The 20,256-nt window shown below is 36.8% G+C and overlaps 2 protein-coding genes across 2 annotated transcripts in view; one reads left to right on the plus strand and one right to left on the minus strand.

Moving 5' to 3' along the window:
* The window catches only part of LOC134852185 (procollagen-lysine,2-oxoglutarate 5-dioxygenase-like), a 69,246-nt gene extending 65,459 nt beyond the window's left edge, over window positions 1-3,787 (plus strand). Inside the window, exons 13-17 of the mRNA XM_063868495.1 lie at window positions 992-1,137; window positions 1,986-2,123; window positions 2,514-2,688; window positions 3,046-3,233; window positions 3,496-3,787. Of these exons, the coding sequence (XP_063724565.1) occupies window positions 992-1,137; window positions 1,986-2,123; window positions 2,514-2,688; window positions 3,046-3,233; window positions 3,496-3,783 (935 nt within the window). The 3' untranslated portion in view covers window positions 3,784-3,787. The remainder of the gene's footprint in view (window positions 1-991; window positions 1,138-1,985; window positions 2,124-2,513; window positions 2,689-3,045; window positions 3,234-3,495) is intronic.
* A 4,810-nt stretch (window positions 3,788-8,597) lies between these two features.
* Window positions 8,598-19,799, minus strand: LOC134851956 (uncharacterized). Its single transcript, XM_063868230.1, has 9 exons — window positions 19,511-19,799; window positions 18,733-18,924; window positions 17,869-18,132; window positions 15,488-15,676; window positions 14,946-15,143; window positions 13,965-14,182; window positions 13,455-13,661; window positions 10,649-10,882; window positions 8,598-9,875 (listed from the first exon to the last, which is right to left on the minus strand). Exons 1-9 carry the CDS (start codon window positions 19,797-19,799, stop codon window positions 8,598-8,600), a joined length of 3,069 nt encoding a protein of 1,022 aa, XP_063724300.1.
* Between the last annotated feature and the right edge of the window lie 457 nt (window positions 19,800-20,256).

The raw sequence follows: 20,256 nt of genomic DNA on the forward strand, positions 1-20,256 counted from the left end.
TTGATTTCTAATTTCGAAAATGGAAATTAATTATCAGATTTCCGAGCGAAATAAAAGTTTCAGCTATTAATCCATTTTTCTCAAATTGGATTAATTTTAACAAAAAGTGTCTATCATAAATTTTTCTACAAATTCAAAGAGCTTTATGGCCATCTAATTTTTTTCTTCGAAATTAAGAAGTTTTGAAAAAAATGTTGATTTTTTGTTTCCTTGCGTTAATTACTATTTTCCAACTGTCAGTTGGCTATGTTTATTTTTTACTACGTTGCTTCACCTTTTTACATCTGCGTTTGCCGTTTTAGTTGCTTGTTTATCAAGTGCAGCGTCGCCTTTGTGCCAAGGCCAATTTTTGAGTCTTGAAGATTTTTTTCCAAGTTTTCTTTTTGCTGGTGTTTGTGAAATGCAGCTTTGTTTGTGTTTACACAAGCAAAGCTTGTTTGATAGCATGAAGCCTCTTTTTTTCAACCTAAGTCGAAAATATTGTTGTGAAAAGATGCGTTCATTTTAAAAGTATTCATTTTGGCCAATAACCAGCTATTAAGTGCAGCCAATGCAAAGGATATTAACACAGACTATTATATTACAATTTGCACTTTAGCTTCTAGGTATCGTGGATCTGTAGCGAAGAGGTAGGGAAGGAGACCCAAAACAAAATAAGAGGGTTCGAACCTGGGCAGGGTCGGATGTTCTTAATGAACTTTTTCGAATACTAATAAAAATGCGTGCGCTCTGTTAATTGAGGCATGTTAGTTGGTAAGATTTTTTTCAAATTGACTGTACTGCCAATGCGTCATACTTGGCTTGCGTCACTTAGCAATTATGTAGACTCTTAATTGACGTGCGTCACTTAAGAAATTTTATAGACTCAAAGTTTTACTCATTCAGTTTTTCCCAGTAGCGTTATCGGTCATATTTTTGTTTGTATATGCGAAGTGCAACCTCGCCTCTGTGTCAAATTGTTCTCCTTTAAATTGGCGTTTTGCTCATTTAGGTGTTTTCAATGTGCCTTATATAACGGGAATTGTGATGATCAAAGCGGATGCCATTGCGAATGTTTTGAACACTTTAATGTCGTGTGCGAGTCTGGCCAATATCAGGGACATGGACATATTCTTTGCTGCATGTCTCCGAAAGAGAGTGAGTCATAATATATTACGAATTCCTATAACTTTTTAAACTCTAGCATCACGAATATTTTAAATTTTGATTTCTCGTTTAAATGTAGAACGAATTGCTAAATTATTACGAGAATATTGTAAATAGGCCGACAAAAAATAAACAAACGATAATCGAAACATTTGAAATTTCGAAGCAGCAAATCTTCAGTTATGAACAAAGCTAAAGACGGCTTGACTTGATCAATTTGCGGTTATCGTAACAAGCATTGACTTTGCCGCTGCGTACATTGACGAGAATCAAGTCATTGAATGTGTTTTGATTCACAGGCAGTTTAATACTGCCAGATGTACAGATTCCAGAGAAATCCTGTTAACACAGTTTCTAATAGAAAAAAGTAGTGTACGATTGCAGTAACCTTTCACAGTGCCCTTTATTATTTTGCGAACAGCTAATAATGATATTATAAAGTATTTATACCGCAGATTAGCTAGCCACGTAGCCTGTCTTTTTTAAACTATTTTGTTTTTCGTATGATTAATTATACTAAAGGGCCAAACTAATGGCACTTTTTTAAGGTGAACTGCTCAGACGTGAGAATTTGATTGAAGTTTATGTCACAGGAACCGAGAGCATTATTTTGATTCGCAAAAACGTACAGATCTTGACAGAGCTCAAAGCATCTAGTTGTTGGAGTATGAATCGGTTATTGAGTAACTTATCAAATGATTCGCTGATTCTGTTAGACTAGTTGCGTTTGATTGGATAGCGCTTACTTATCGCCTGTGTAAATGCATATTTTTTAAACTGCGCTTAGCTGTGACTTGCGGTGTCTTGTCAATACTTGAGAGCTGTTCAATTGTTTTCAGGGTGTGTTCATGTCTGCATTTAATGAGGAGACGTATGGCTACCTGGTGACTAACAATGACTACATTGCAGTAGACGAGGAAGAAGAAAGCAAAACAGGATACGAAAGAGAGCTGTTCGCATTCTTCGACGCCATGACTGTTAGTAGAAAAGGTTTCTTCGGTTGTGCGATGATGAAAAGAGATCCGCAGTACTTCAGATTGAAAAATCATTTGGTCCCTGGCTCTCGATTTCGTAGTTTTCGATCATTTTTATTTTCCAAAAATTGTATGATTTGGAAAGAACACCCCATTTCAATTTCTCATTTAGGCTGAAGGAAAATATGGAATATTTGTTTGCCGGTTGAAATGTGTCTTCTTTCTTACAATCCATAAGATAATTGACTTGAATCTTGGCAAATTATTTAATAATAAGCAAAAGTTTGTGTTTATGAGCAAAAATTCGTTCTCTTGGTAGCCTTATAGTTTTCATGCTCATTAACGGCTATATTTTGATTTCTGGATGAGTGAATTGAATAACCTCTTTTTCAGCCTTGGAAAAATAGGTATGTCGACATGGACGCTTATAACGAACTGACGAGCAAGAAATTCATCAGCCAAATGGACCAGCCCTGTCCTGAAGTGTTTCGCCTAAAACTGTTCAACGAGAAGTTCACGAGGTCCCTGATCAACTTGGCAGAACACGTGAACGAGTGGTCAGGAGGAGGTTGTTATAGCAGTTCAATCATTATTAGTGTATTAGACCGAACCTTCTTTTTTCTAACCTAACTCGCAAATAAAAATGTTCATTAAAAGTGTTCACTAATTTGGGAATTACCTTACAGAAACACATTGAAAATGTTTTCGGCGATTTTTTTTTTGAGAAAACGTTGCTATCTTAGAACTTTCGTTTCCTACAAGAAAGTTTTAAGATAGGGATATTTTTTGTAGGATGGCCGACCCAGATGACACTTATCCACCTGTCTGTATGTCTGTTGGCTATATTATTCAAACATGGAAAGGATAATTGTTTTGCGATAAAATAATAACATGGCTTTCCAGATAACACTGATAGCTGTTTCAGGCCACAGTAAAGCTCCAGATAAAAGACATGGCGAGGGATTTGTGGAATCATATCCGACAGTAGATGTGCATTTGTACCAGCTTGGATTCAACACCACTTGGCTGCATCTCATCAAGTATCTCATGGAGCCCGTTTTCAACGTCTTATATCCTGATTTCAATTTCGCCTTTGATAATCCCAGAGCTGATGTAAGTTCCTGCTAAGAATTAATTGCTGAGCTGTCAGGTTTTCTGAATAGACTGCAGAATTTTTAAAAATTGACCATCTAATTAAGGTTAATTTAATCAAAGTTTTTGCATTCTGCAGCTATCAACAAAAACAGAACTATTTTTTCTTCAAAATAATTTTTGATATTGTTAAAAAGTGACTCAAGCCATTTTTTCTTTTTTGTTTGTATGCGAAATCAAATATAAACTTTGTTTCCGATATTCTGGCGTGGTTTTGCTTTAGTACGGAGATCCTGGCTTTATGTTTGTGGCCCGGTACAGACCAGAAGACCAAAGTTTCCTCCGGCCGCATCATGACGCATCAACCTACACTCTAAACATGGCCTTAAACATCAGGGGAAAAGACTACGAAGGGGGAGGCTGCAGATTCATACGACAGAACTGTTCAGTTACCGACTCCAAACCAGGCGAGGTGTTAATTCATCCAGGGAAGCTGACTCATTTACACGAGGGTCTGAACACCACCAAAGGGACCAGGTATATCCTGGTTTCCTTCATGCAGCCGAGGTGAACAGGCTAGAAGTGTGAATAGAAGCAAAGCCAATCCGAGTTTCTTCTTAAATTGGGACTGAACGGATTATAAACTAAAGAATAAATTAATTTAGCAGATTATGCACTTTGAGTTTGTGGTGTTTATTTCAAGTACATCGAACTGTTAATTCGATGTATTTTGTAGGATCAGTGTAGTTTTTCTTTAATCGCGCTGGATTTCTTCAATCATTCAATTCGCTACCAAATTTTTTGTGCTTGTCCTTAATTAAAACTGTGTAGATGATACCAATTAATTTAAGCAATTCGAATATAACTAAGTGCCTTCTTATTTTTATTTTTTTTGCTGAGATAATGAATTCAATTCCTCATTTTGCTTAGATTGTGAATTCAATTCCTTATTTAATCTCTTTTTTAAGAAATAATTTTCCTCTCTTTTTAGTGGAAGCCAAAAAAAATTGAAATTTCGCCAGATTTTTAAAATGTTGATGAGCGACGTTAAGTCACTTACTCAGTTCGGGTGTTTTTGTTGATTTTTTTTCAGGATAAAATTAGTTACGCGAAGTTTTTTCTGCGAATTTTTTTAACTTCATTTATTGATCCAGTTTTCTGAAAATAGATTAGATTTATCAAATCAGTTTTGATACTTACACAAGCATAGCTTGTGTTATAGTATGAACTTTCTTTTTTTTTCAAACTAAGTCGCAAATATTGTTGCGACAAAATGTGTTCATTTTGAAAGTGTTCATTGTGATCCAGCTAATAAGTACAGCCAATGCTAAGGATATTAACACAGACTTTTATATTACACATAGCACTTCAGCTTCAAGGTATCGTGGTTCTGTAGCGTAGAGGTAGAGAAGGCGACCAGCAGCAAAATAAGAGGTTTCGAATCTGGGTAGGGTCGGATGTTTTTAATGAACTTTTTTGTATACTAGCTAAAATGCGTCCGCTTCATTAATTGAGGCATGTTAGTTGATAAGTTTCTTTTCAAATTGACTGGTACTGCTAAGGCGTCATAATTGGCTTGCGTCACTTTGGGCTCTTTTTCCTCCCCCCCACCTGCAAGTTTTTATAATTAAAATAACTGTTCAAGTTGTCCGATTGCTATGAAAATTGACATACAGACTAATTAGGCCATGATAAACATATTTGGTCTTCATAATCAACCTTGTAAAACTAGTCGTTATGTCGTAAAATTGATACTCATGTGAGGTGGGGGGGGGGGGAAGGAAAAAGAGCCTCACTTTGCAATTATGTAGACTCATAATTGGCGTGCGTCACTTAAGAAATTTTGTAGAGTCAAATTTTAACTCATTCAGTTTTCCCCAGTAGCGTTGTCGATCATATTTTTTGCTTGTGTATGCGAAGTGCAACTTCGCCTCTGTGTGAAAGATTTTTGAAACTCTTAGAGCTTCGATTAAATTGTTATGACGCTTTCAACTAGCAAGCGTTATCAAACCGGAATATAGACTTTTTCGAGTTAACAACTAGTTTAACAGAAACACGTGCATCACGTTTATTTCATATGAAATCAAGAGAGACCTTAATTCGCATATGTGGCGAAGAGCTAACGAAACTGCTTATAATTACGTTCAATAAGTTCATTTGTTCTAATCCGGCCAAGACTTGTTTTTTTTTGTAAGCGGAAAATTGTCCGCTCGTTAATTTTTTTTGTCGGAATTCTGTTTTTCTGCTTTTTTGTCAGCTTAGTTGCTGCATCACCAAATTTGCCTAAAAATTGAGCTTTTTTTACTCAAATTAAAAAAACAGAACAATTTTTTGCAGTTTTCTGCAACTGGTTGAGTTCCAAAAAGTGTTACCTAGTTTACTTTTTTCCATGATATTCATAAAAAATGGTATCATGAAGCTTGAAGTAATACCACTCGGTGCAGTGGTAACACTTCATGCCTGAGAAGAAAAAATACAGAAGTTCGATTTCAGTCGGGACTTGTTTTTTGTAGAAACTGAAAATTTTCGAATATTTTTCTCGAGTATTTGATGTTTTCGACTTCCTCGTTTATTTTTGTCTTCTTAGGGCCCGCATAAAGTTAAGGTTTCTTTATGGCATTTTGAAAGCTCATCTTAAGTTTTCAATGGTGCAGATAGTTTGTTCCAGGGATTTTTTTGTTCTTTTTGCAAGTTCCACAAAACTATTTTTCAAGGTTTTGTTTTTCAATTTTTGATTTGTCCTTTAATTGGCTGGTAAACATAATCATTCATTAAGAGTAATGAACTAATAGATACTCATACATAGGTCTTGCTGATTTTGTTTTTTTTTCACGAAAAAATCCTAGAATTTGTTCACTCTCAGTTGTGATTTTTCGCGGTTTGACTTTTTAAACCGCTTGATTTCTTTTTCAGCTCAGTGCATTGTTAAAAGGAAGGCAAACACCACTATCGAACAGCAAAAGTGTAAAGTTCACGAAAAACGTGATCGACTTCTAATTTCGAAAATGGAAATTCATTATCAGATTTCCCAACGAAATAAAAAGTTATACGTATTGATCCTGTTTTCAATGGTGCAGGTAGTTTTGTTCCAGGGATTTTTTGTTCTTTTTGCAAGTTCCACAAAACTATTTTTCAAGGTTTTGTTTTTCAATTTTTGATTTGTCCTTTAATTGGCTGGTAAACATAATCATTCATTAAGAGTAATGAACTAATGGATACTCCTATAGCATACCCAAAGACAGAGTCATACCCACTTTCAGTGGTCGGAATAATTCAAAAAGCCGATTTCTAAGCAGGTAAACGGAAAATTTATAGCGAAAAATTTTTTCCGAACCTTGAAAATGGGGTGGAATTTAGTATTCGGGCATGTTTTAGTTTTTTTTTCGGCTTTCCACGCAAAATCAGGTACCTGAAAAATTATTGCAATGGGTCGAGTTATCTATCATATTACAGCCCTTTCAGTCGTGATTCGAACGACATTAAAACTTTTTCATAAATTGTCTTAGTGTCGAGAAAAGCTGGTTTGAAATTTTGAGGTTTTTCCAACTTATTACCGCTAGTTGCACGAAAATTTACTATTTATACTATTTATAAGACTTGTATGACAAAAAATTTGTTTTTGCTATTAAGATATCTAATTTTGCAGGTTTTTTTTAGCATTTTTTTAGCAAAATTGTTTTTTAAAAGAAATTAAAAGTATTGTGCAAAAAAATTAGAAAAAAGCTTAAAAACAAAAAAAATGTACAGTTTTTGTTTGATTTTATTTTTTTGACAAAAAAGATGTCAAGCTTGCCGAATTCATTAATTTGTTACGTTATCGCCGTTGTCGTGTAGTTCTCCAATCTTACCACCCGCAAAAAACGACACTTATTTCATAACTAGGTAAAAAGCCTAGTAAATTCACATACTAAAAAAATTATTTTTCGAAAACGTTTTGAAAATCTTGAGTACTTCAAGAAATTGTTAAAAACGCCAAGTAATTGAACAAAATAACGTTCTAGTGTCAAACACTCAAAGTAGGAGACATCCGAATGATATCAATTTGTTTTCAAAAATGACGACATCAGTCTAAATTTTTCAAAAGTTTTTTAATATGTCCCAAATCTCGTTCAAAAGGATTTAAATGTCATATATCATTTGACCCCGTTTAACATTTATTTGTAATTCTTGGTTTTGCGTCGAACTGACGAAACACATGTGAGTGCGAAATACTTTTGCCTCTATCACGGCGATTGTATTAAAAATGAAACAGGAAATTTGAAAACAGATTGCTCGTATCAGGGCAAAGCCCTGAATGTTTCGATTGCCTATTAAGTCTATTGAACATTAATAAAAGGAAAAAATGAGATGTAATAAAAGTAAATTGAGATTTTTCTAGTGTGAGATTTATTTTGTGAAAATCATCCCCCCACATTCCATATAAAGTACAAAGTGATAATTTTGGCTCGTAGTAACAAATCAATATTGGCAAATATTCTTCCTTTAACCAATTTGAAACATTTTCTACGACGGATTAAATCTCCGCTTACGCGTTAATAGTGCGAAATATATTGCTCGTTAGTTGTACAAAATTGGCCAAAATGACAATCTTTACACCCAAATAAGTTTGCGAAAAATGATCACAGCTGAAGTATCTTTTCAAATTTAAGGACAAGACAATAATACCTTATGAATGAGATTTAAAAAATTCCGTCAAAAAGTCGAAATTTGCCTGAAGAAAAAACCCACCCCGAGCAAAAATATTCCGCTACTTTTGTGACGAAAGTCGTAGCAAAAAAGCAATTACATGATCAAATAGAACGTTCAAATCTGGATAAGTTGTCAAAAATGAGGAGAAACTTTTTTTCCAATCGCTGGTAGTTTTCCTGTCTCATTTCATTGATTTCCTTCTGCGGTGATTTTAATTGTACATTAGCTATAGCTAGATTACCTTATTGGTTCCATGAAAATCTACCCGATGCCAATTTACTCTATGCCAATTTATCCTATGTTCTATAAACAGTTCAAATGGTCAGATATAACTGAGCTTCCTATCTCGTTTTAAGGTAGCCGCTTCGCGCCGATAATCGGCTCTAATTTTCGTATAGAAACCTACCCTCTGTAGGCAAGCTCGCAAGCACGCGACTGTGGCAATCACTATTTTGTTTTTATTATTCCGTCGTAATTTAGGCGTATTCAGTAAGCTCACAAAAGAAACTTTTTCAAAAAAGCGATTAACCTTAATGAACTACCAGCTATTTAGTTCATTAAAACTTATGCCCGAATGTCTAAAACCTTTCTCGAAGTATTTATTGAGTCAAAATAGTAATTAAGGATCAATTCCTTCAAAGATACTGCTATTCTTCAAAGATACTACTATTTTTTATATTTAATATTCTTTTTATTTCAATCATTTTCACCATCTCTCTCCTTGTTTTTCGACGACGCTCGACTTTTGCTTACTGACGCATCGCCTAAATGTTTCGTCTTACTGCCTTTGCTACTAGCTGACTCTCCAGATACATTCGAAGCCGAAGTGCTCAAAAGCGACTGCATACTTTTCTTCAATCCCTCGTCTAACGCTTTGCTGCTCCTAGTATCAGTTTCTGATTCGTTTTTGCTTTTCTTGCTTTTCGACTTACTTTTCTTTTTGTCATCTTCTTCGTCTTCTAAACTTCCTTCGTTCGATTTATCGTCATCCGAAGAGTTTTCCTCAGCATTGGATTTCGAATTCTTAGAAGCTTTGCTCTTCGAATTCTTGCTTCCCTTTGACTTCGATTTAGAATTAGCGGTTAACTTTGACCTTTCTTTGCCTGTTTTCAAATCTTGGTCGGCTGAATCGTCAGAGTTATTGCTCTCTTTTGAACCTTTTGATTTCAACTTCGAAGATGATTTCGAGCCTTTACTTCCCGATTTTGTCGACGTTGTTTTGGTTCCAGATGCGCCCGACTTTTTGCCATCTTCATTTGAATCCTCGTCTTCACTTTGAGCGTCGCTGACCTTTGATTCATTTTGTTTACTTCCTTTCATTTTGGATTGCGACGTTTTAGTGGGAGCCGTTGAAACTTTCGACTTACTTTTTGACAACGATGATTTTTTCATATCGCTATTATCCTCTTCTGAATTTTCAGAATCAGTTTGACTGTTTTGCGATCCGCTCTTTTTATTGCCTTTAGACCCACTCATTTTACTCGCTTTGAATTTGGATGCCTCTGATTTTGAATTTTTAGACTTTTTCTTGCTCCCTTGTGTAGTCATTTCAGCATAAGTTGAATTCTCAATCTCAGTATGACTAATTCTAGGACCTGATTTTGCGCTTTTAGACTTGGAATTTTTGGCAGACTTAGACATCTCCTCGGATCCGCTCTCGGCGTCCGAGTCGTCTCGGCTGTCGTTTTCGTCTTCGCTTGGTGTCATCTCAGAACTAGTTTTTGACTTCACTTTCGATTTTGATCTAGAAGCATCAGACTTGTTGCGACTCATTTTGGACCCAGTTCTAGCTGCCGACGTTGACCTAGAAGCGTTCTTGGATCCTTTGATTGCCGATTGTTTGGATCCCGCCATTCGGCTTCCTGAACCCTTGCCTTGCTGGGAAGGGCCCTCGAGATTAGGCACGGAGGAGGTTGCCGAGGACGCAGAGGCGTCGTCTGATTGATTGTTTACGATTTGTATCACCAAAGCTATCTGAGCACAACAAAAAAAGTTACGATCATTTTGTTGCATGTAGCCTAACACAAAAATGTCGATTCTGAACTTTTTAAACTGCTTCTACGTTTTACGTAGAAATCAGCAGGATATCGAAAGATTCAGGTGGCTTTGTTAAGGTGACGAGGGTGTTGGGGATTGGCGAGCTGGGCGTGGGCGCGGTAAGGTAGACTTTTGGAAAAAAATCACCTGTCCCCCTTTCCATCTCTCATCACTTCATCCCCACCATAGTCAGTTCCCTCCCTTCATTTTCGCCTTCACCAAGCCCCATTTTGTAATAATTCACATTTTCGAACAAAAATTGGGAAAATTAGCTCATTATCTTTTCTTGCAATGTCGCGCCAAATTTCTTTGATTGCGCTAAGTTGCTCCAAAATTTTTTTGTCGCGCTAAGTTGCGAGTTATCTCTTTTGCGTCGCGCAAAGTAAAGCCGATATTTTCCAGTCGCGCAAAACTGCGTCTTATCTCCTTAGGTCGCGTAAGTTGAGACTTATCTCTTCTGGGTCGCAATGGTGGCCAATTGCGGATTTTGAGAACAAACACGAGCGAACAGTCAAACCGTCAACTTATATACTGCGACAAATCAGCATAAAAATACACTGCGCCGAAATGCTTATGAAATTTCGAAGCGTACTGATCTTCTACATGCGGATTGATTGCAGTGTACAAGTTGTTGCCTTGATTAAATTCAAATTCATAACCTAACTGGAAAAATGAATTTTTTGGAACAATGTAAAATTTGTGTTACTTACTTTTCTAGCCATGTCTTCATTGAGAGCGTGCAGCTGATCCAGCTGACTGACTGTGAAGTCATTGTGCTTCATATATATCCTCAACATCATCCTGGCTAGTTCTAGTTTATCCCAGGCAGTCGCGTGGTCTATCTGCTGGTCGCCCTCTACCTCCCCCGATTGGCCAGTGCCGTCACTGCGCCTGGGTGTGCGAGGAGTACGCGGTGTTGCAACTAGGGGAGCTTGCATGATTTTCTAGATCAAAAATTAATGATTCGATAGTTGAATAGAATTTATGGCTATTCTACAAGAGAACATTTATCCCTTCAAGAGAATCCTCTACAAGAGAAAAAAATTCAATTCAATTACTATACACTAGGGGCCCAGCTGAAAGCTGGAGAGACCTGTTTGATTATTTTAATATTGATTATTTTAAAATTGTTTTAAAATTTCAGGTTTCTCAAGTCGATAGCGCCCTTCCTACGCAAAAAAAGTGAAAGAGAAGCTTATGCATTCATTGGTAACGTTTTCGGAACCATACAACTTTTTAAGTTCCCTATTTAGAAGGATAGCCCGCGGCCGATAGACGTCGTTCTGGCGGGGGAGGAGAGATCATACAAAAAATCGTCCTCCCCCTTGTTCTAATACACCTTTGAGGACTAGAATTGAAGTATATAAATGATTAAAGTGAGAGATACAGATTTTTAATGATACCTCTGAATTGATCTATGAGCGCATCAGGTGACATTTTCAATACATCATTGCTTCCACACAAGATGACAATGGTGTCGTACTGATCGATTGGCGCATGTTTTAAGTGATTTATGACCTCCCATTAAACGGGCCTTTCACAGTGCGACAAGGCAAACCGTATCAATCATGGTTACATGCTAAATATATTTAAAATAAAATCATATGCACAATGCTTCAACAATGTGAATAATTATTCACTAGAATTAAGTGAAATGTGTGTTTCACAAACCAGCTAACATTAATGAAATAAAGTAATTTTCATTTTTCTAACGACTCTTTAATTTTCGAATTAATTAAATTTTGTCCAAGCATTGCAAATATGACTATAATATGTTGACTATAACTGACATCACAAAAACGTTCTGGAACAAACCGACCTGATTAAAGAGAACTAGCGTAACTCGTTCAACTTCTCGTTGGACTTCTTCAAACCATACAAAAAAACTCAACAGAAAGCCAATAGCACCAAGCAAAAGCGAGAAAACGTAAGCATAGCGGATTCCGTTGTCTAAAAAATACACACAATAAGTATATTGAATCTTTATTCCAATGCCAAAAAACTTTTAAAAAAAAATTTTCCTAAGTGTACAGCTCTTCCCCGAGACAAATTAAGGACCAGCCGCTTGGGCAGGGGAGTTTCCTACAACCTGGTCTATCGATTAAACCCTTAATCCTAAATCTGGATGGGTAGTTTTTGAGGAAATCGACAATTTCCGAAAAAAAGGCCAAAAAAGTCAAAAAAGAGACTTTTCTTAAGTCTATAGCTCTTCCCCTAGGCAAGTTAAGGACCAGCCGCTTGTGCGGGGGAGTTTCCTACAACCTGGTTTATCGATTAAACCCTTAATTTCAAACCTGGATGGGTAGTTTTTGAGGAAATCGATAATTTCCAAAAAAAATAGGCAAAAAAATAAAAAAAGTGACTTTTCCTAAGTCTATAGCTCTTCCCCTAAGCAAATTAGGGACCAGCCGCTTGGGCAGGGGAGTTTCCTACAACCTGGTTTATCGATTAAACCCTTAATCTCAAATCTGGATGGGTAGTTTTTGAAGAAATCGAAAAAGTTTGAAAAAATGGCCTAAAAACCGAAAAATTGACTATTCCCAAGTGTATAGCTCTTCCCCTAGACAAATTAGGGACAAGCCGTTTGTGTAGGGGGGGGGGTTCCTACAACCTGGTCTATCGATTAAACCCTTAATCCCAAATCTGGACGGGTAGTTTTTGAGGAAATCGGAAAGATTTGAAAAAAGGCCAAAAAAGTCAAAAAAGTGACTTTTCCTAAGTCTATAGCTCTTCCCCTAGGCAAGTTAAGGACCAGCCGCTTGTGCGGGGGAGTTTCCTACAACCTGTTTTATCGATTTAACCCTTAATTCCAAATCTGGATGGGTAGTTTTTGAGGAAATCGATAATTTCCGAAAAAATAGGCAAAAAAATCAAAAAAGTGACTTTTCCTAAGTCTATAGCTCTTCCCCTAAGCAAATTAGGGACCAGCCGCTTGTGCATGGGAGTTTCCTACAACCTGGTCTATCGATTAAACCCTTAATCCCAAATCTGGACGGGTCGTTTTTGAGGAAATCGAAAATTTCCGAAAAAATGGGCAAAAAGTGAAAAAAGTACCGAGTTGTGAAGCTTTTCTAAGACCGTAGGGGGTGGGGTAGGGTAAAAATTGCCCTAAATTTTATGCAGGCAGGTAGGTGAAACGCTACTGAATCCATTGGTACCACTTTTATGAGAATTTGACGGGTAGTTTTTTGGGAAAAAAAAAACCAGATCTCATCTGGAAAAAAAAAACGTTTTCATAATACCTGTTTAATAAATCAAACAGGAACAAGAAAAATATTTCATCTGAAAATCCAAAAAAATAGGTTGTTATTACTCTTTTGAAAAAAATATCAATCAATTTTTTTGTTGAATACTTTCTTTTTTCATTCTTTTAGTTGCCGAGAAATTCCGGACATCAAGTCTATAAATAGTCTTATTTGAAATATATTTTCGACATTGGTCGCATTCGATTCATTAGCAGACAAATCACTCTTTATAACTACACTTATGAAAATAAATAGTGAACTTAGAACTTACTGAAGTTTCGTCTTCGCTGCCACGCCTCTTTTTGCTCTTCGAGTCCCTCTTGCCTCCTCCAGCCCCACTCTCGTCCCCCTCTGACCCCTCCTCCTCCCCCTCCTCTCCTTCTTCCATTCCCTCTTCATCCAGAAGGACACAGTTCCTCTTCTGTCTCAAGTAGGCGTTCTCAAATGCCAGCGCTGTTTTGTCAGTCACTTGAGGGGCCTAATTGGGAAATGTTTTTAACAGCGGCCTTATGAAGTTTTTGACTGCGTTGGAGCAATATTTGTTCGATAAAAATTTGTGACGGAATCTTTGGCTTTCATTTCAGTAAGAAAGAAAAAAACTCGGCTGCCTCTTGATTTTTAAATTTATTGTTTTAAAAATTTATTTAAAGTTTAAATTTCAATCAGAAACTAAATTGATGAAACTTCTCCGAGTTATTTTTTGTGTTGTGCCACCAAGGATTTTACTCGCCTCTCACGGAGGAGTGAGAGAGCGTGACGAGTCACCGAGTATCTTACCCACCTCCCCCTTGCCGAACTCCTTGTCGATTATCTTCTGCAACTCCTTCCTGTCCAACTGCACCCCTTCCATATCTTTACCGCCTGCTCCCCCTCCTTTGGTGTCCCTGGATGCCCTGGATTTAGATTTGGACTGGCGTGATTTGTTCGCTTTGGCCTCCAGTGCCTGGTACACTTTATTCAGAACTGCTTTCGCTTTTTTCATCTCTTTGCGCTTAGCACCTAAAATTAATGTTGAGTGTTATGAAGACAGTTTATTCATTGGGCATCACTTTATTAGAGCTATATTGCGTATTTATATGCTGTTCTGGGCATGGCCTGATCTAAAATTTTTACGAGTCGTGGAGGGTTTTTTATAGTAATATCAAACATTGTTTATTTTGTACATCTACCATTTCTAAAGCTTTCCTTAAACAAACGTCAAGTATACGCAATTTTGGCAAAAAGATATATGTACCGAAATCAAATTTTGTGAACTGAAATTGAGCCCAGAACACTGATTTTGGGCACTTATTGGAAGGTTTTGAGCACGGAGGATTTAGAATTTTCTCGAGGGCAGGCTTGATGGGGGACGGAGTAGGGGATTTTGGGAGTTTGAAAAATTCTATAACAGGCCTCTTTAAACCTTTTTTGATTAAAATAAAGAGGGCAAAATACCGTTTCTGTGCTTATTTACGGAAAGTTTTTAAACGTTTTTGACCAAAAACAACCGCTTCAAAATTCGCGTGAACCCCCTTAGAACATTTTTACGGTAATTCGGCCGAATGTTTTAATGTCTTAATATAGTGCCAAAGGAGCACCAACCCTTTAGGTGGTGAGATGGTCAATTTTCTGAAAATTTCGTTCCTTTAGAAAAACTCTAGGGTCGGTCAGCATAAAATGGATAGCATCAAATATTATCAAAAAGGGACTTTTTGGGTTTTTTGGGTGGTGCGAGAGTCGATCTCCTCTATATCTGCCCCTGCATGTAGCAGATAATGCATACCTGAGGGTGACAGCCATTCCGGATGTCCATTATCTTGTTGGTTTTGAGGTTGTTGATTGTAATTGTTGTTCACACTCTGTGGTGCACCTCCTTTGTTGGCTTGACTACTCGCCCTCGAGAAACTCTGCATGGCTGTGACCATGTCCTCTTCTTGCGACACACTCGGCTGTTTTCGGCTATCGTTTTTGTTGAAAGTGGCTGAAACAGATTGGTTTATTGGAGCTTGGAGCTCACAGCTTCTTTTTTGAAACAAAATGCGCCTTTTTTGTTGTTTTCTGCTGTCTGAGAACCATTTGACTGCACTTGGCTAAAATCTTAAAAATCAGTATAATAAATGAAAGACGAAAAAATACAAACGCAGTGAAGGTTTGGAAATACATATAAATTTAGGGTCTCAAAGGCAGTTTTGCCAAGCTTTTTCTGTGGCATGATTTTAAATTTTGTCTTTACTGATTTCAATTTGTACCACATTTGAGCGTCTGTGAGCTTCTGCGACAACAAGTTCGTACCGTAAGACGGTGGGCGCGATTGTGACCCCTGACCTTGGCCTTGACCGCCGGTTGACCTGTGCGGGTGCAGCCTATTGGGATCATTGCCCTGTTGCTGTTGGTCATCACTGTCTTGGGGCACTGAGACAAGTTGCGACTCTCGCACGTCCTCCGCATCCTCCTGGGTGACAGCATCAGCATCGGCAGGTTCAGTTTCCCCATCAGCTGACTGTGCCTCGCCACCTGCAGAAGATGAAGACTTTCATCCACAAAAAACACAAAGATAGCCGGTTGCTGTGCAAGTAGCACAATTTTTTGACAATTGTGATTTTTATAACGATGAAACTTAAAGTAAGAAATGTTTCGGATTTTTTTTTGGATTTGGAGTTTGTTGTTGTTAAATGATATTTATATATAGTTGGTGAATTGCTTACCAGAGCCAATAAAAAAGCTGCAATATAAAAATGCAAGAAAAAGTAAATGGAAATTCAATCTGAAATTTTTAGTCTAAAAGTTTGTCCGAAAATTTAAAACATCACCTGACATGTGGAAAAGAGTAACGAACGCAAAGAAACAGAAAAAAAACTGAAATATTTTTTGAAAAATCTTCAACTTTTGTATAAAAATAGATTGCCTTAAAGCTCTTTAAATTTATAAAACATTGTGTGATGGCACTTTTTTGCTAAAATTAACCTAATTTGAGAAATTCATCACTAAGAAATTTTTTTTCGCTAGAAAATCTGATAATTAAATTCCATTTATGAAATTAGAAAACGATCACGTTTTTCGTGACTTTTATACTTTGCTGTTTGCTAGTGGACACTAGTGGACACTACTTTCATAAACGGATACTACATTTTAGTTCCTTCCCATTTTTCGAGAGTGCTCGGAACAATACGCTAGTCAAATAAAGGTTAAAATTATGGCCACACGAAAGGTTAAAAATATGACATCAAAAATTGTTATCCTGCAAGGTTTTTCCTACAAAATTGTGCATTGAAGTTAAATTTTATGCATTATTATAAGTTGATTATGGCATCAACTGTCTGTTGAACCTAAAGAAAATCAAAATTCTAGGTTGGGAAATGTTGGTCCACTTCAAGTAACAAGTGATCTCAAATAACATGACATCAGTTGTATCAAGATTTCTGGCGTTTTAAAAGCTGTTGCACCAAATAATATATCGAATTCATCTCAAGTAAGGTTTGATAGGAATGAAAATTAATTATCAAATTTTACTTGGGAATTTGACAGTATTTATTTTAAAAAAAAGCTTTGTTGAATATATAAAGGGCTTTCCGTTGAACTGCTTTTACTTTATTTGACTTTCGGAAAAAAGATCTCGACTATTTCCCCTCATTTTCAAAACGATATTTAAGCCCAAATGATAAAATGTTACTTTGTTGTAGCTAATTCTAAATTAAAACTATTAAAAAGAATAAGGAATTAAGATTAATTAGTCGGTGGGTTAAAACATTAAAACTATGAAAGATCATTCTCTCCGCCGGAGAGAATGGCCAATGAAGGTCATATCAGAGTGACCAGTTAATTAAACTAATATGTTTCGCAGTAATTGCAAAACATGATGTAAATCACAACATTCCCCTAAGCAGGAAAACATTTTTAAATTACGAATAAAATAAAGCACCATGACTAACTAAGTCTGACTCCTTTCTCCCCCTTTAAGGACGAGGAAAAGAAAAAGTTTAAGCGCCGTAAATAAGGAACTGACACTAACTGAAGCGCCCCTATGGGATTAAATACAGCAACTATAACTGTGAGAATGATTATCCGGATTCCGACGGATAAGGGCTGGGTTAAGAAGTTAGAATGCGATGAAGTTGTCACCAAGTTTTATGGGTGGAGCATTGATTTGCGATACACAAACTAGAGGGAAGTCGACTTAGAGAAATTTTAAGAGCACCAGATGATGTTTTCCTTTACTGATGATTTATCCGAAGGATTTTTGATGAAGTACTCAAGTTTACTGATCAACATTTTGATACCTGAAGATTAGCACCGGTTTATAGGGTAATATGTGCTCCTTGATATGCCAATATAACAGATTAGGGTAAAGCTAAATGTTTATAAAGTTTTATAATCATTTAGAAAGTTTTCAAGTTCAGTGTTAAAAAGTTCGCTGTCTAGATCAGAATGATCTCCAAAATTTTCTACTTCCATCCTCAGCGATTCGTCAGTTGATGAGATTGACATTTGGTCTGAAGATGTTGGATTTGAGTCTAGGACAATTAACTCCGCCGGAGTCGTCTTGTTGTTGGTCTCGTGTGATTCCTCAATTTCTATCACGATAGGATCGGCCGCAGAACCGGAGGCTTCTTGAACGTTCTCTACGGCATCAATAAAATAACGTTTGCCATAAAATTTTGGTGGGCCGACATTTCTACTAGAACGGCGGATGGTAGGAGGAATTTTACCGGATATGATGGTAGGATTGGGAGGTGTAGCACACTCGTCAGTTGAGTCGCTTATCTCGTACACCGGAAAATCTGTAACTGAGTTGTTATCCGTTGGATTACATTCGTCTTGCAGGTCCTGTTGTTCGATGGTGTCTTTGTCCTCTCCCTGGTTCACGGTTCTCTGTTCCGCAGTACTAGGTGTTCGGCAAGCGGGTATTATGCTTATTGGGCACTCGTAAGATTGGTCCATAGATTGTTCTCTGTTAGGGTCAATGTCGTTTTCTAAAATCTCAGATTTTATTTCAGGATTTGTTACAGCGGAATTAGAATTATTTCCGATTGAGAGGTGAGGTGTATTTGAGTCTGAAATAAAGCGTTCTCTGGCTACGTCTCTACAAGGGAAACCGCCCGCTATCCATTCCCATTCACTAGTATCCGAAATATCCGAAGGAATTAGCATAGATTCATCCGAAGCAAGGTAACCTGGAGGAGTTGATGACTTCTTTGAGTGGCGTGTTTGTCTTCTTGTAGATTTGTGTGATGACCCTGATATGCGTGTCCTAGTTAAGTTGTCGGATGGGGTCGGATCCAATTGTCTGGTCATTTTTTTGGTTGGCATTTTTGATCTTGGTTTCCGTGTTGGGCCTTCCTGTTTCTGACCTACTTCAACATTAGCAATAGGAAAATACGGGAATGAAATGTTTCCTTTAAAAGGTCTGATTTTATTTGAGGTAGAAATAGGAATCGCAATGTCGGATTTTCGTATTATTTTTCCGTCGGATAACTCTACTGTCGAAGTGGATGAATTTATAATTCTTTTATTTAGTTCCTTATAGAAACAGTCTCGGTTTATGTTACCGTTAGATTTCCGAAGGATTTTACCTTTGAATGGACTTTTGATTGGTAGTCTATTGGAGGTGATTTTCGAGGATGAAGCATAGTCTGTGTCGTAGCCTTTTTCAGTCGAGCTTTGGTTCTTCTTGGCTATCAAATCGTCCTTGTAGCCGTCCTCTAGTCTATCATCCGCGTTCCAATCTTTAGCTCGTTCCTTAGACAGTATTGATTTCTCTTTGTCTAAAATTCCAAAGGAGGGTTTACCAGAAGCTATTTTTTTCCAAATAGTATTTGGTTTTCTGTTATAGTGAATCTCGAAGGGTGAACATTTAATTTTTGATTGATAGGTAGAGCGTAAATTCCAGATGATTTTTGAAACGGCATTTTGCAGTGTACATTTATGATTTTCTTTTGAAATAGCCAGTAGTTTGACTTTCACAGTGTGTACTAATTTTTCGACTAATCCGCTGGAACGATGGTCGCCAACTGTACAAAAGATTATTTTGATGTTGTTGGAATCACAGAATAATTTAATGTCTTGGCTTGAAAAGCAAGTAGCATGATCTACCCTTATAGAATAAGGTATTCCGTGTAAGAATATGTAGTCTTGTAAAAATTCCTTTAACTGTTTTTGAAGAAGTAGACGATGTAGTTTTTGCCGACGGAAATTTAGAAAATCTGTCAATGCAAAGTAAAATGTATTTATTTGACCCCCAATAAGAATCCAAAGGACCAGCGAAATCTAAATTAAGTTCTTCGTTTGGTTCCGATAATGGAGGAAGTTCACTAATTTGTGAATTAGGGATAACAGTTTTCAAAATCTTACCCGCCGATGTACACTCTGAGCAATTTATTCCGTGAAAGTAAATTTGTCTGTTAATATGGGGCCACCAGATGTATTGGGCCAAATATTTCATTCCTAATTGACCTGGATGTGTTTCGTGAAGGGTCTTCATCATCGCGTTTCGTAAAGTAAATGGAATAACGAGTTTGCCGTCCATGTAGAGTAATCCGTCGGATTCGTGTAGGTCGCGGGTGAAATGTTTGAAATACGGAGAATCTGCATTAATCTTCTCCACCTTATTTTGAAGTGCTTTAACAATTGGACTATACATGGGATCGTCTTCAGTCAAGAGAGCTACTAACTTGGCGTTATATAAAATATTTAAATCCAAGGGTCGATCCGGCAACTTCAAATTTTCACGGTTTTTTTCTTTAACGAGATTAGCATGATCTGGTAAGAGCTGGAAGTCTAAATCTACAGAAATACCGGAAGTGGTGGGATTAATTACAATATTCTTATTATTAATATTAACAGTATCTACAATTTTTTTATCTACAGTTGAATTAATAAAACTACGGTTAAAGATTAAAAAATAAAGAAATGCGGAGTTAGAAATGGAAATAATTAATGTATTTGTATTAGAATAATCCATTGGAATGCAATTTGAGGTACAAAATTCTGTTCTTTTGTGATTAAATGAACAAATTGGAAAAGAGGAGTTAATAAGTTTTAGTACTGCTGCTATTAGGTAATTACGTAAAAAAGCGTAATCGGAATTTTCCAGATTA

The sequence above is a fragment of the Symsagittifera roscoffensis genome, chromosome 7, assembly GCF_963678635.1.
Source record: "Symsagittifera roscoffensis chromosome 7, txSymRosc1.1, whole genome shotgun sequence".
NCBI lineage: Eukaryota > Metazoa > Xenacoelomorpha > Acoela > Convolutidae > Symsagittifera > Symsagittifera roscoffensis.